The sequence below is a fragment of the Condylura cristata genome, unplaced genomic scaffold, assembly GCF_000260355.1.
Source record: "Condylura cristata isolate star-nosed mole 26May11 unplaced genomic scaffold, ConCri1.0 scaffold00017, whole genome shotgun sequence".
Lineage (NCBI taxonomy): Eukaryota > Metazoa > Chordata > Mammalia > Eulipotyphla > Talpidae > Condylura > Condylura cristata.
In genome coordinates, this window is record NW_004567118.1 from 16,036,939 (window position 1) to 16,052,911 (window position 15,973).

Below are 15,973 nucleotides of genomic sequence, written 5' to 3' on the forward strand. Positions count from 1 at the left end.
GCCACCAGGGAGGGCCACAAAAATCACTTTTTTAATAAACCACTTTCTCATTTGATCTAACCACAATGAGATTGAAAGGGAGTGAAAATAGGGTAGGCAAATAGAACCATATCTGTAAAAAAAAAAAAAAAAAAGTGACCCATGCAGATTAGAGCAAATACTAGGAAAATAATTACTCAGTCACAATTACCAACTGACAATTTTCCTGGGCTCCTTGTCATAAAATACAGAACGAGACTTTTAGGGGATATGAAATATCAAGTGCAGTATGAATATATCACTACTCTTTCACTAGTAGTTTATCCTGCCTTGGAAATTTTCTACTTAAATGTTATTTTCTTCATTGCCACCATTGGTGCTTAGGAAAATACTAACAGTGGAAAATTAAGTCTAGAGCAACCTTTCCAATTCTCTCCTGTCCTTGACCTAGACACCATATTTAGGTCCTAAAAGAAACAAAGACCATTTTGTTCATCAGAACCAGCGATCCTAAGATGCAAACATACCAAAGGAAGCTATGGCCCTAAACCAGAGGCAGCCTTCCTCTGGTCAGCTGAACAGCTCAACATACTAACCCTGGTAACCATTTATAACAATACTGTTGCATGATGGTGTCAAAAAGATGTGTCTCCTCAACATAAAGCGGTTCATTTTAAAAACCCATCTGCTAGTTTGGGGAATTATTGGTCACTTGCATCAATATGCAGCCCAAACTGAAAACTATTATTCAGTAATGATTAAGATTGGTACTTCACTTATTGCTTGTTTGTTCTTACCCCAGATAGTGGGATATTTCAAATTTGCAAAAATAAAACAAACATCCTTAACTGACAAAACTATGGCCAAAATGACACAGTTGTGCCAGAAGATCCCACCTGACCGTAGCACCCTAAGATTTGTCGGTGATTCAAAACAAAAAGAATACTGCTCTCAGGATATTAACTATTGGTCAGCTCAGTGAGGCAGTAGTCTCAATATCACCAATGGGTGGTAGCTGCTTCTAGCTAAAGGTGGACTCCTGACATTCCAAGGATGTCACAGAAATTGTTAACACCACCTTTATTTAGTAACCTCGGGTTCACTATGAAAGATTTTTCTTCTTTTTTAAAGATTTATTTATACATACAGAACAGGTCAGAGGTTCAGGGGCAGTGAGAGGATTCACCAGAGTCAGAGTGGGGAGCAGAACAACGAAGTACAAAGCTGAGGGGAGCAGTGGGCTAGACAGGAGACTTCTGCTGCACCATGTGGATCGCCTCCAGGCAGGGATCAAACACACCAAGCAGCAGCTGCTAGCTTCGCAGTGCTGCGGTTTAACCCACTGCGCCACCATGGAGGGCCCAGATTTTTCTTAAATGTTGGACAAACTTATTTAGTTACATTAAGAAGAAGAGGAAAAACCTGGTCTGCATTCTGAATGCCTCCCTGTTTAAACCAAACCAGGCTCACCGGCATGACACCACTGCTCACAAGGAAGCCCAGTAACATCATGTTTAAGGGAACTGTGCCAGGTTTCACCAGTGAGGGGAAGTCTGCTCAGCACCAGTGTGGCCATGAGCACGTTCTTTGCCAACTAGACAGCCATAAGGTTGCTGTTATTTTATTGGTATCAAATTTCTTGCTTGGCCAGAGTCCCTAAAATATCTCTAAGTAAACACAATGTTCTAAATTCTAAGTTTTATCAAACAAAATTAAAAGAAAAAGAGTTTTCAAAAAATAAACTTATGTTGTTCTTCCAGACTTTATTTTTAATGGTGGCACAATGTTCCTCCAAATGGAGAAAACTTGATAGAACTTTAGCATTTTATTTAATAGTTTGCTTTGCTTTCCAGATAGGGTGAAAGATTAGAAGAAATTTGCTCAAGCATCCCTGCAGCAAGTTACCACTAAACATCCCTGGAGGGGATGAAGGAATTTCTTCAAAGGAGCAACCCACATTCTATAACATTAATTCACAGATGTCTGATTTTTCTTGATCCCTCTGTCTAGGTTCAAAAGCCTCGAAATCACCATCTAGCTCAGGAAAGCACACCATCAACACTCCTCTTCTAGAAAGCAGAAATTGGAATGCTGGGTACACAACAATCAATCAGGAAGGCAAAGTTAAGCACGGAAAGGAAAACCAACAGAGAACACAAGCTGAGGGAATAAAATGCTACCATGTAAGAGATAATAAGGCCTACAGAAAGAGGAATACAAACAATTAAAATGGTTCTTACCAGCTACCACCAATAGTGCAGATTCAGGGTGAGGGAAGAACAGGAGGGCCTGGCCATTACCAAGGAGAAACTATGACTATTACTCAATGACATCAGATTCAGAAATCTTTTTTAAGGATTTATTTATTTATGCATATAGAACTGGGATGTAGGCCAGAGAGGCAGAGGGTGAGAGGATTCACCAGAGGCAGAGTGGGGAGCAGGAACAGGCAGATCCACTGAGATATACTGGTGAGGGCAAGACAGGAGAGGTCTGCTATACCATGTGGATCACCTTTTGGGCCAGGAATCAAATTCATACTGAAGTGGCTGTGGTTTGCTTGCAGTGCTGCGTCCTAACCCGTTGCACCAACAGGGATCAGAAATCTTTTTACTGAGCTTTCATCCCTGCTCATTAAGTCACTGTTAGCTGCCTCAATTAAGTTGCTAATTTCCACATCCCTAAGATGAAGTGATATTACAAAAGAAACTTAATGGTCTGAAAGGTTATAGATCCTACTATGTGTATCAACTTTGTTTTTTAAAGAAAAAGGGGAAGGTCACAAAATAAAAGAATAAATTAATATTCCTCATTCACATCTTCATCTTTCCTCTTCCCTTCCTATCTGTCCTGGTCATCCAAACCCAAACACTAATAAACAGCTCTTTTTCTGTTTTCTCCAAAGAGTTCAGCCTGTTGGAAAGAAAGTTTGGGTATTATCCATGCAGGTTAAGAAGTAATCAGGATGACAAGGTGGGGAAAAAAAGAACAGCAGCGAGTCAGAGTCCCATTGGCTTCTGCCTGTCCTGACTGGCAAAAGCAGAAAGCAAAGCCTCAAACCAGTTCTCTGACAGGGCCCAACGCCTCTGCAGCACCCCCCGTGTAATTACACACTTGAGTGACTGGACTCTGAAGAAAATTGAAGGCCTGAGCTCCGAACAGCTGCCATTTTCTCTCTCCATCACACCAGCGTGATTACTTGAGAAATGAACAGCCCCGGCTCAAAGCTACTCCAGAATTCTCAGAGGAAATATGGCTCCGTGTTCCAATAATGAGATTCTTAAGGCAAGCGTTACTTACAATCACTCCGCAAGAGGAGCGAGCCAAGCCCCTATATCTTACAAATTAGAATTTAAGAAACCCAGCGACAGTCTTGGACGATCATTACTCTTCTGCTGCTCCAAGGATTCTGGGCTTTGGTCTATTTTTAGTGCAGAAAACTGTTAAGTCCTTAAAAAGGTAATCATAATAAAATGAAAAACTCACCATAATTAGCTTCCTAAAAAGGCAAATTCTACCCCATTTTAGGTCCAAACTGACAGAATCATCTACTCCCTCATCATTACTCTTTTCTGCCAGAAAGCATTGGCTTTATCCAAATAAGTATTAGCAATCCCTGTATAAAAATTAAAAAAAGAAAAAAAATCTACTCAGAGATTTCTTTCCTCTTTCAACTAAGGGGAGAAAATCAGCAAATTGCCATATTATACTACTTTGCTGAGTCTTGTCACTTGGGGAAGTTGAAATATTATTTAGTAATGATTTTTTTTTTTTTCGTTTCAAATGCATCTTGTGGTTTCCCCACCATCCAGTCATTTCAGGGTAATAAAAGTAATGAACTCTCCCTGTAATTATACATTTTTAAAAGTCACTATTATTAAAAATGTTATATCCTTGAATTAGACAGCTAGGCAGATAAATGAGTCAATGGGACTGTTGTTAACCAAAGATGTAAGACTGATCATTTCCCTTCCTTCTGAACTATGAAATAAAAAATAGCAATGAAGATTTACTTAGGTTTTCTCTCCCTCCTAGAAGAAATGATGGGATTAAGGTATCAAAAATTCACATTCCACAAAGGGATAAGAAAGGAAACTCTAGGCGCAAAGGGGTACCACAGTGCCCAGAAAAGATAAACATGCAGCACAAGGTAATTGCTCTTGGAGTAGAAGACTCTAAGGTAGTCCTATTGTTCTTATTCCTAAAATCAACTCAACCAGGAAAATCTACGAGTGCAGGACTTGCAAAACATCTTTAAAAATCCTTAAGTTCTGGGCCCTCCCTGGTGGCACAATGGGTTAGGGTGCATCACTACAAGCTGGCCACCGCCACTTCAGTGCAAGTTTGATCCCCACCCCAGATGTGACCTACATGGCGTGGTGGCAGACCTCTCCTAACCTACCCACTGCTCCCCTCAGCAGTGTACTTCGTTGATCTGCCTGTTCTGCTTCCCACTCTGTCTCTGGTGAAGTTTCTCACCACCCCTGCGCTTCTGGCTTATACCCCAGTTCTGTATGCATAAATAAATAAATCTTAACAACAAAAAAAATCCTTAAATTCCTAATTGTTTGGAGGTTCCTCAAACTGCTAAAAATGGAGCTTCCATATGACCCAGCAATCCCACTCCTAGGCATCTACCCAAAAGTCACAAAAACACAACTTCAAAAAGACACCTGCAACCCCATGTTTATTGCTATTTTATTTACAATGGGAAAGACATGGAAACAATCCAAATGCCCAAAAGTAGATGACTGGATTAAAAAGATGTGGTACATACACATAATGGAATATAGCTCAGTGATCAAAAAAGGTAAACTCATGCCTTTTGCATGCCTTTTGCAACAACATGGATGGAACTGGAAAGGAATCATGCTGAGTGAAATAAGCCAGAAAGAAAAAGAAAAAATACCGGGTGGTTTCTCTCATAGCAAGAGCATAAAGGATGGGGGGGTGTGGCGTGGGGGGTGGGAATAATAATGAACAACTATATACCAGAGACATTTTATGGGGGTGGAGTGGGGGGAATGGGATCAAAAATGGGAGTGGGGGGTGCACAGGACTAGTGATGACACACACGTGAATTGGTGATGGGAAGTCCATGGGAATTACAACTGAGATGGGAAAAGGCACAAAATGATGTTAAAAAAAAAAACTATTATAATATAAAAAAAATACCCTTATGGGTACTTAAAAAAAAAAAAGACACTGTCAATAAATACCAAGAATAAAAAAAAAAAATCCTCAAATTCTACCCACTGATCAAATGTACATTGGTCCTACTCACATTTAATGACATCACCTCTCTTCCCATCTGCTACTAACCCTCACAATTACCAGGTTAAGAGTCCAAAAGTATTTCTCTCCTACCAATACAGTGATCTCAGCTAGATTTTCTAATAAATAAAACAAAAAGGGACCAAAGAAAATGCAGAATAAATTTAAATATCTTTGGTGGGGGATGGGCAGCACTAGACTTCTAATGGCTGTTTTTGAAGTTTTATACATGAGAGACACTGCTTATATTCATGGAAAAAGCAAGTTATAATAAAAAAAAAAAGTACACTGGCTACTAAGACTCAGATTGCTACGATCATGAGTGATAACAGGAATGGGGAAGCATAGAGCATCTCTAAGAAGAATAAAGACCTTTGAGTCCCTGTGCATGATTATATGCATAATGGCCATAGCAATCTCTTACTGACTGGAGCAGGTTCCTTCAGGTCAAGGACAAAGTCAGGCATGGTACCTCTAAATCTGAAACCGAATCCCCACTTATCCCACAACTCTAAAAGACACAAACTTTTCCTCTGACCAAGCTAACAGGAAACTACTTTTAAAAATAATTGGCCATCTATGAGATCTGAGAAATGGTACTCACAATAAGCATTGTAACCAGAAGATTCTTCTTGGTGACTTGAGCATGAGAGAAGATGTAGTTCAGCACTGTGTTCATATCACTTTTGTTCTCCTCCCGAAGGGCAAACACACATTTGTCATAGTGACCTACAAGAAGCAAAAAGAATTGATCCTCACACATGGTTGTTCATATTTAGATGCGATTTGCTTCTTAGTGTAACTCAACTAATAAGCAATGAGAAGAAACAGCTGATGAGTGCTCTTAGCTGGATTTGTACAGAATCGGCAGTGTGGTTTAGTAAAAGGAACCCTGGATTAGGAGACAGGCAAATTGCTATGACCTCTGGGTGGGCTCAAGCTGGGCTGTTACCAATTTACTTTGTGCTCCTGGACATGATACATTTTCTCTCTGGGCCTTAATTTCATTTAAAAAAAAGTGGGGAGTGGGGGTTGAGGTTGTGGGAAGATGTGCCTTAGACTAAGGGATTGGAGGATAACTGCAAACACCGCACCTCTAGTCACTGAAGCTTCCTGGAGTGACTTCTTTAGACTAGAGAAGGTTCCACTGATTAGAGAAGAAATGTTAATACCACTAAATCTGATGCTTTATAAAATCCATTCCGGCTTGAGATTTTGGTTTCAGGTTTGATTCACTGAAAAATGTTTCATCCTAAATAGAAGGAACAGTTTCACATCAAACCCAAATCCCAACAAATATCAAAAGCTACAGAAGTATTGGTGCTTGCTATCTTTGGAATCAACACTTCTCCCTGCTGTAAATCCATGAACAACTAAGCAATGCCCATGAATTCTAAATCCAAGCTAAGGCACAGATCAAGGGGAACCTTGCACTTAGTTGAAAGTCTGTAGAGAGATCAAGTTATGTATATTTTCAATGACCTTTCACAAGGCCACCACGGGTAATTAAGTTCTGGTTAGGAAATCTGTTTTCCAAGGAAGCACAAGTTCAGGTATATTGTAGAGGTATCTACAATGGGATATTACGTAATATTCAGCTCTTTAGAAAAAGTTTGTCTTAGAATTAAATTTCCAAAGAAAGGAGATGTAGGCCCAGAATTGTATGAAAATACTAAAGGATTATCACCTCAGCTCAGAACCCACATTAAGCTACAAACCAGAACAGTGGCATTCAAACTGCATTACCATGGATTCCTGTCAACTAAGTACATCCAACCTGGACAACTCGCTTTTACCTGTTTTAAATATTATAGGTTAACATAGGATGTTTTCTTTCCCGAAATGAAACTACAATATATTTGAAAAGGAGTGTATGACTATCCTTACAGGATCTGAGAAATATAGAGAGTTGCCACCTTCATAAAAAACCCATGTACGGCGCTCCCTGGTGGTGCAATGGGTTAGGATGCAGCACTGCAAGCTGGCAGCAGCCGCTTCAGTGTGAGCTGGATTCCCGCCCCAGATGTGACCCACATGGCGTGGTGGCAGACCTCTCCTAACCTACCCACTGCTCCCTTCAGCAGTGTACTTCGTTGATCTGCCTGTTCTGCTCCCCACTATGTCTCTGGTGAAGCCTCTCACCGACCCTGTACCTCTGGCTTGTACCGCAGTTCTGTTTGAATAAATAAAGAAAATAAAATAAAAGAAATGCTTAGACTACTGCAAAAAACAAACCAAAAAAAAAAAAAAAAAACAAGAAAACCCATGTACAACAAAACAGATGCTGTTTAAAAATTACTATCTTATATAAATTCTTATTTCTCCCTACCAAGATTTAGTTTTGAAGTACCAACAGAAATATATCTTGGTAACGAATTATTTGGATCAGGGGGAAAAAAATTTACCCAGGGGGGAGGCAGCTTGTAAGCAGAAAGAAAGCAATGATACCAAGTGTACTCTTTTTTAAAAAGTTCTCACAATATATATATATATAAACAACCCAAACATCTAAGTAACTACCATTTACGCTAATAGAACATATTTAATATCTTTGAAGGACTATGTGCTCTTTAGAAACAAAGTTAAATTTTAGGTTAATTCCTCTTTTGCTTTTCTTTACATTTATCACAAATGGATGAAAGTTTCATTTTTCTTGTTTTTCAACTTGATAAAAACGTAATCATTATGAATGGATCCTTCTGTTACTTACCTCTCACCCTCAACACTGTTTTTAAGATTCAGCTTTTTGTTTACAGGTATATCTTGATTCATCCATGCTCACTCTTATATAATAAATGGCTGTATAAGTATGCTGAAATTCAATAATGCTTGTGTACATTTGGATTGTTTTTTTTTCCTTACAAATAATGCTACACTATATAGCTCTGTACATGCCTCTTAACAAGCATATTTACGAGTTTCTCTAGAGTATATTACCCAGTAGTGAAATTGCTAAGTTGACAAATAAAAAAATATTCAACTCTCTTAAAAGTTGATAAGCCATACACATCTTCAAACAACTAGCAACAACAAATGTTGGCGAGGATGTGGAGAAAAAGGAACTCTCCAGCACTGCTGGTGGGAATGCAAACTAGTACAACACTATGAAAAACTGTTTGGAGGTTCCTCAAACTGCTAAACATGGAGCTTCCCTACGACCCAGCAATCCCACTCCTAGGTATCTACCCAAAAGACACAAAAACACTGATTGAAAAAGATACTTGTACCCCCATGTTTATTGCTGCTTTATTTACAATTGGAAAAACATGGAAGCAGCCCAAATGCCCAAAAGTAGATGACTGGATAAAAAAGATGTGGCACATATACACAATGAAATATTACTCAGCAACCAAAAAAGAGAAATACATGTCTTTTGCAGCAACTTGGATGGAGCTGGAAAAGATCATGCTTAATGAGATAAGCCAGAAAGAGAAAGAAAAATATCAGATGGTTTCACTCATAGCAGGAGTATAATGGACCAGGCGAGAAAATAACAAAAATAATGAACAACCATATACCAGAGACATTTTGTGGGGGTGGAGTGGGGAATGGGATCAAAAATGGGGGAAGGGAGGGAAATGCACGGGACTATGGTGGTGGCACACGGGTGATTTGGTGATGGGAAACCCGCAGGGATTACAATCGAGATGGAAAAAAAAAATGTGCAAAATGATATAAAAATAAACTTTTGTAATAATTAAAAAAAAAAGTTGATAAGCCATTTTCCAAAGTGGTTATACCAAATGTGTATTTCCTCTTAGAGAAACAATGAAAGATTTTTTCCTTTAATTTTTGCCAATCTTGTTGTGGTTTTGGAACATGTTTCTCTAATTAGTGATTAGATTAAGCATCTTTTATAAGTTTATGGCTCATTTGTGCTTCCTCTTCTGTGAATTGTCTTTTGCCTATTTTTCTATTAGTTTTATTTTGATTCACTTATTGATTCATAGCAGTTCCCTAAATATTCAAGACACTAATCTTGTTAGTTCTAAATATCATCTTCTATTCTGAGGCTTGTATTTTTAGTTTCTTCCTAGTATCTTTTCATAAAAAGTAGTTCATTAGGGTTGAATTAATAACCCTTTTCCTATATAATTTGTGCTTGCTTTGTCTTATATGAAAAAATCTTCTCTACCCTAAAATCACAAGGCATTCTCCAAAAATTTTAGTAGTTTTCACTCTTTTGTACATCTGAAATTGATTTTTATGTGTACAACATAAGACAGGGCTCCAATTTCTTCTTTTTTATTATTTTACAAATGAATAACCCACTGTCCCATTGTCATTTATTGAAAAGCCTATCTTTTCCACATTATGTACATTGTCTGCGTTGTCATAGAGAAATTTTAAAGTATGTATGGATCTCTCTTGATTATTATGTTCCATGGGCCTATTAATCTGTCCTTATACCAACATCACAATCTCTTCAGTAATATGGCTTTATATTAAATGTTGATATTTAACTGGATAAATCTTTCCACATTTACATAAAAGACTTCTCTTTCATGTAAATTATGGAATTAGCTGGACAGATTCAACATAAATATCATAGTAGAATTTTTATTAGAAAATCAATAAATCTACACATGAATTCAAGGACAATCAACACTTTGCAAGTACATATTCCAATCCAAGGCCATAATTTTTATTGGGATCTTCTTCATTACTTATGGCTTATAATTTTCTCCAAAGATTTGTTTTCTGTTACTTATTGTCAAAGGCTTTTTTACCTTATATCTAAAGAGAAGGACCATGTGTTTTTCCTTTTTTAATCTACCACATGACATAAGCACTAATTGGTTTTGCCGATTATAATAAAACTTGTTTTCGTGGGGTAAAAACTTGGTAGAGATGTATTATTTTGTACATTGCTGGATTACAAGTGCAAAATTTTCTTGAGGATTTTGCTGGCAGTGAGTGGCAAAGTTATCCTTCAAAAGGAGCAAAACTGACAGAGGAAAAAAATCTTATTTCAAATGGTGTTTCACTGCCATCTTGTGGCAGAAAGTACTATCTGCAGTACATGACTTCAAATTTTTAAACCAGAGTGTTTCACATTTAGAGACTTTACACATCACTTAGTGAAGCTCTTCAGAGAAAGCCTGGGATAAATTCCCCCTAAATGATACAGTGAAAAGACTGGAAGGTCTGAATCTTTTCAGATATCTATGGTTCAATCCATGGATTAGATGCTGAGAGCCAAGCTCTTCAATTTCAACCTGGTCATGATTCAACCAACTCTCATCGTACGAGGTCAAGAAGATGTCAACAGGGAATGTTAATCTCTACTAGAAAAATTATCTGAGCCCTTTCCCAGAAGCATATTGGATTCACAATCTCATCAAACTTTATGTTGTTATTTTTTGTTTGGCACTAGTGGGATATGAAGGTTTTGTTTTAAAGGAAGTGGTGAAAGGAAGAAAAGTTAGCACAAGAGTTAGTGGCAGGATGTAGTGGCTCAGCTGATCCAGGGTACTACAGAGGAACTTTCTGAGACACAGAATCCTCAGAAGGGTCTTACCATTCTGGAACTGGGTCTCTACCCGCAGGTACTGCCGCAGCAGGTCCATCACTACAGCCTTCATGTGCCCTCGGATGCCACTTCGGTACCTAATCAAACAGAAGATGACTGCTGCAAAATTGGACAGACTAACAATGCTATTAAATAACAGATATTTATTAATAACTCCAGAGCCCAGCTTTACTTTCTAGACCTTTCACACAACTGCTTTCCCTTAAATATAGGGCAGCACAAGGGCTAGCCTGGAGTCAACCAGATAAATTAAAATTCCCAGCCTAAAAGAAATCTGTCTATTGATAAGGTTTTTATAAGGGCAATGGAAAAAGAAGAGCAAAACAAAAATAAAGCTACTTCATAGCCCTGATTTGTTTCCTCCTGCTAAGTAGAAATGATTACCACAATCTTCAATTATCTAACAGTATCTGAAAAATTTATGAGAATATTAAAGTTGGAAAGTTCCATTAATATCCCTTTACTACAACAGTTGACTCCATAAGCTAAGAAGAATAAGTGTCACACTGGGCCCAATGCCAGAAGAAATATTTAGAGTTTTAAAATTGTAAGGAAAACCTGGCCCAAGGACTTTCTGCAGCCACACATCACCAGGTCCTTGCTCAGGTCAAGAAGCACCCTTCCTTCAGGCCCCTGTGCATTTAGTGGAGTTAGAGGTACTGAGCAGGGTGGTAATCACCTGTCTGGCTTTGTTCAATGCAGATATCATTTGGAACAGAAAAAATAACCCAGAAACTTGGGTTAAAAATGGATTTCAATACCAGTTTTTTACTCAGTGAATACAGGTCACAGCAAACTGAAGAAAGGTCCAGACTTCTATAAAATATTTCACTACAAATGTGGTTACGAGAAAGGATTTCAAAAGTCATCCACATAACTTCCCACTTAACTGCGAAATAGCTACCCTCTAAATGCACAAAATCATGCTGGTGTTTGGGGTTAGGATTTATACTCAATAATAAATATATGAAACTCAAAAAAATAAGAAAATTGTAAAGAAAACAATATTTTGTACCTTCATAGTAGATACAGAATAGAAGGACATCATCAGAAATACTGAGTTTGAGAATGAGCTCACAATTCTAAAATATTTTGAATATAAGGTATTTTCTAAGACATACAATACTTTGTAATTTCTCTAAATCAAAGCTGAGGTAAATCTCTTTCTGACTACTTAGGAGAAAGGAAAGTATGGGTAAGGATTAGTTAGATCTGGGAGTCTGGAGCTACATGTGATTACCTCTGGACCAGCTGGACAATGCTCTGAGTGTTCATGAAGAAGACTTCTCGTTCAGATTTCCGGTTCAATGTAGCTGCATGACTATCTAGGATGTTGGCAATCTAACGCAAAAAAAGGGGAGAAAATGAAGCCCTTCCCAGCAGTGGGACCCAAAGCATTAGTCTGTACAACATCGCCACTAACAATCTTCTTAATTATAACATGATTTCTGTCTTTCACACGCTGAGAGCGGCTGGAAGTTGCAAGGCACAGTTTAGGGACTTGTTTTAGTAAGTGAGCAACAGTGATCCCTTTTCACCATTTCCCAGGGGATCTAATGATTGCACCACAAAAAAAAAACTTTTTTACCAGAAGCCCTAATAGGCAAAAGATATGCTTAAGGTCAAGGCTCAACCTTTAATCCCACTGGCCTAACTTTACTTCCCACATGTAAATTTGTTGTATAAGCTAAGGGGGAGCATACTGTTGAGGTAGCACAAAATCTCTGATCATAAAATTCTACTTTAAATTTACAAAAATATCCCAATTAAGGCACAGCCCTATGTTTGTGCCCCATCAGGGCATAAACCGCTACAGTCTACATGGCCAGAGTATGTGTTTCTTGTAACCACACATTTCGCATATACTACTTTCATTATTGGGCTGGTGTCCTGAGGCAATGCAGTGACCAGCACAATGCTTAAAACCTCAAAAGCACAACATCCAGTGTAAGAAGGATGCATACAGAAAACAGTTCCACAGTGAACTCCAGCACTGGTAGCCAGCAGAAAATGATGATGTGTTCCCTTATAAATACCTGCTGGCTAGGAAACTGACAGAGGACTGATGTGATGTTGCTAGCATACTGAGCCATTTCCTTCTTGATAGACTTCTCCACATTGAGGGGAATACGTCCTGAGACACTGGTCATGATATCTTGCAATTCCAGGAGTGGCAAAGAGGGATCTCTGAGGGTCTTCATCAACCGCTCCACCCAGTCTTTTACCTGAGAAGAAGGAAATGTTAAGATCCAGACAAAAACAACACAACTCCCAAAATAAAATGATATGTCTGAATTCACTATCACATAATTCTCTGAAACTTAAATATAAGCATCTAACTTAACACTGCCCTTATCATCTAGTTTCATTTCTAATGAAATATGAAGCCAATGACAGATGAAGAGGCAAGGATTTAGGATTTCAAATCCCACATCAAAAAGTGGGTGAGTTCCAAATCAAAATTACAGTAAGATACCACTTTATACTAGAAAGAATGGCACATATTAAAAAAAAATAGCAACAACAAATGTCAGCAAGAATGTGGAGAAAAGGGAACTCTCCTACGTTGCTGGTGGGAGTGCAAACTGGTGCAATCACTATGGAAAGCTGTGTGGAGGTTCCTCCGCCTACTAAAACGGGGTTTCCATATGACCCAGCAATTCCACTCCTAGGAATCTACCCAAAGAACACAAAGACATTAATCCAAAATGATACCTGCAACTCTGTACTTACTGCACTGCAGCACTACTTATAATAGGTAAGCTTGGAAACAACTCAAATACCCAGAAACAAAATGACTGGATCAAGAATGTGGTATATAAACATTCAGTGGAATCAAAATTCAGCAATCAAAAAAGAAAAACTAATGCAATTCACAGCAATGTAGATGGAGCTAGAAGGAGTTATGCTCAGTGAAAAAGTCAGAAGAAAAAAAAAAATCAGAAGGTTTCAATTATAGGAAGAATATAGGGGAACCAAATATGAGATCAGGGGAAAAATAATAACAATCAAAACAAAACAAGAATAAACAGACAACTATTAATCAAAGATTTTTGCAGGGAAGGGGGGAAGAGAGAGGGATAATAACAAGGGGAAGGAAGACCACAAGGGACTATGTGATGGTGCACAGATGAACTGTTGGTGGATATTCTATAGTGATACACCTGAGAAAAGAAAGCAAAGATTGCACAAAAATGAACAACGATGTAAAACATAAATAAAGGAATAATTAAAGAAAAAAAAAAAGTGGGTGAGTTCCAAGTAGCTTTCTTTCCTTTCCTCTTAAGAAATCCTTATACAGGCCCTCCCTGGTGGCGCAGCGGGTTAAAGCACAGCACTGTGAATCTAAAGCCGCTTCCGCATGAGTTCGATTCCCGCCTGCCCTGGAGGTGACCACATGGCACAGCAGACCTCTCCTGACCCACCTGCTGCTCCCCTCAGCAGTGTACTTCATCAATCTGCCTGTTCTGTTCCCCACTCTATCTCTAGTGAAGCCTCTCACTGCCCCTGAGCCTCTGGCCTGTACCCCAGTTCTGTATGCACAAATAAATAAATCTTAAAAAAAAATAATAATAATCCTTATACAACTTCAAACTATTTTGAAGAACAGATACCCTATTTGTACATCCCTTTCCCAAGAGAAGTGATTCATACCCTGCTGCTAAAGAAAGGGTCTGGAAGACAGTATCCATTCATTACGTTGACCAGATTATCCAGGACATAGTGGAACACTCGATGGAGCTTCTCGCCTCTGAGCGCCGTGCTCTGGATCTGTGGCAGACTGCCAGTGTGAAGCTCAGCCTGTCAAGCCCAATGAGAGATCAAGTCATCCACTGCCTTATACTCAGGGTGCAAATACAACACTGAGTCTTAAGATCATCATTCAAAATCGAGACATTCCTTCACTATACCAAGCTACAAAAATAGAAGTCAATGGAGAAAGCATCATGATAAAATCACTGAATCTTAGTACCATATTAATTCTGTAATACTATAGGCACAAATAAAAAGCTTAAGACCTGGGCAATTCTGGAAGGAGATAGGGGGACAAGGGGCTTTGAAAACAAAACTAGCAAATCAAGCACTGAAATCACCCCTTAATCTACCTCTACCAAATAATCCATTCTTGACGCATAATAGCCAAAGCATCACCTACTTACCTGCTGAACCTTGCTGGGATTGTCCAGCTGCATTTTGGCTATTACACAGCCTGGGTCAAGAGCTGCTCCAGGCCGCTTAACGTAATGGATGCAGCCAGACTCTGCAGCTGTTAAGGTCATTACCATCTTCATCACCTTCAGTGAAAAATAAGACAGAGTTTAACCTCTCTTTATACAGATAAATGATTCAAAGGCCAGTTTTCCTTAGCATCCAAGTTGGACTGTACCCAATTCAATCTAGAAAAATGGTAATTTATCAAAATCTCTAAGGACTACCAAGGCAAGCAATCAGAAAATCTCTCCGGGCCCAGTTTTATAGATTAATGACAATTACTAACTTTTCTTATTTCTAACATTTAAATTCATTTTGTTCAGTTTGTGTTTTTACTTGCTTTTTGTATTTTACAAGTGATGCAAAATTTAACTTCCTCATATTCTAAGTCTAGGTACTCCCTTTGTATATCTATCTAAGATATCTAGGACCTCCATGGTGGTGCAGGGGTTAAGTCTCAGCACTATGAATCTATCGGCAGCCACTGCCACAGAAGCTCAATCCCCAGCCATGGAGGTGACCCACATGGAGCAGCAGACTTCTCCTGTCTTGCCATTGCTCCCCTCAGCAGTGTATTTCAATACATCTGCCTGTTTTGCTCCCATTCTGTCTCTGCTGGATCCTCTCACCATCTCCCCACACCTCTGGCCTACACTCCATCTCTTATATGCAGAAATAAAATAAATCTTTAAAAACAGAATAAATATCCAAGTCAGAACCTAGGAGTCATTACTCCATTATGTACCTTATCTACTGATTACCAAGCCCAGCAAAGTGTATTTTCTAAACCTCTCTCCAAAATCTTCTCTTGCCATCTTCTGGTATAGGTGTTAATCACATCTGGCCCAGAGTACTTCAGAAAGCTCTCAATACACTTCCAACAAGATCACCAAAAGCCATCAATCTAGAGCCTGAATCTCACTGTATATTACACTAAAATTCTTCAATGATTCCCAACTACCTTCAAGATAGTCT

At 38.7% G+C, this 15,973-nt stretch overlaps 1 protein-coding gene across 2 annotated transcripts in view; it reads right to left on the minus strand.

Moving 5' to 3' along the window:
* ACACA (acetyl-CoA carboxylase alpha) overlaps positions 1–15,973 on the minus strand; it is a 214,492-nt gene that overhangs the window by 126,609 nt on the left and 71,910 nt on the right. For both annotated transcript variants that reach the window (XM_012726261.1, XM_012726260.1), the window contains exons 20-25: positions 14,947–15,081; positions 14,441–14,587; positions 12,823–13,011; positions 12,027–12,127; positions 10,775–10,863; positions 5,858–5,982 (exon numbers count right to left, since the gene is read on the minus strand). In XM_012726261.1, the coding sequence (XP_012581715.1) occupies positions 5,858–5,982; positions 10,775–10,863; positions 12,027–12,127; positions 12,823–13,011; positions 14,441–14,587; positions 14,947–15,081 (786 nt within the window). The remainder of the gene's footprint in view (positions 1–5,857; positions 5,983–10,774; positions 10,864–12,026; positions 12,128–12,822; positions 13,012–14,440; positions 14,588–14,946; positions 15,082–15,973) is intronic.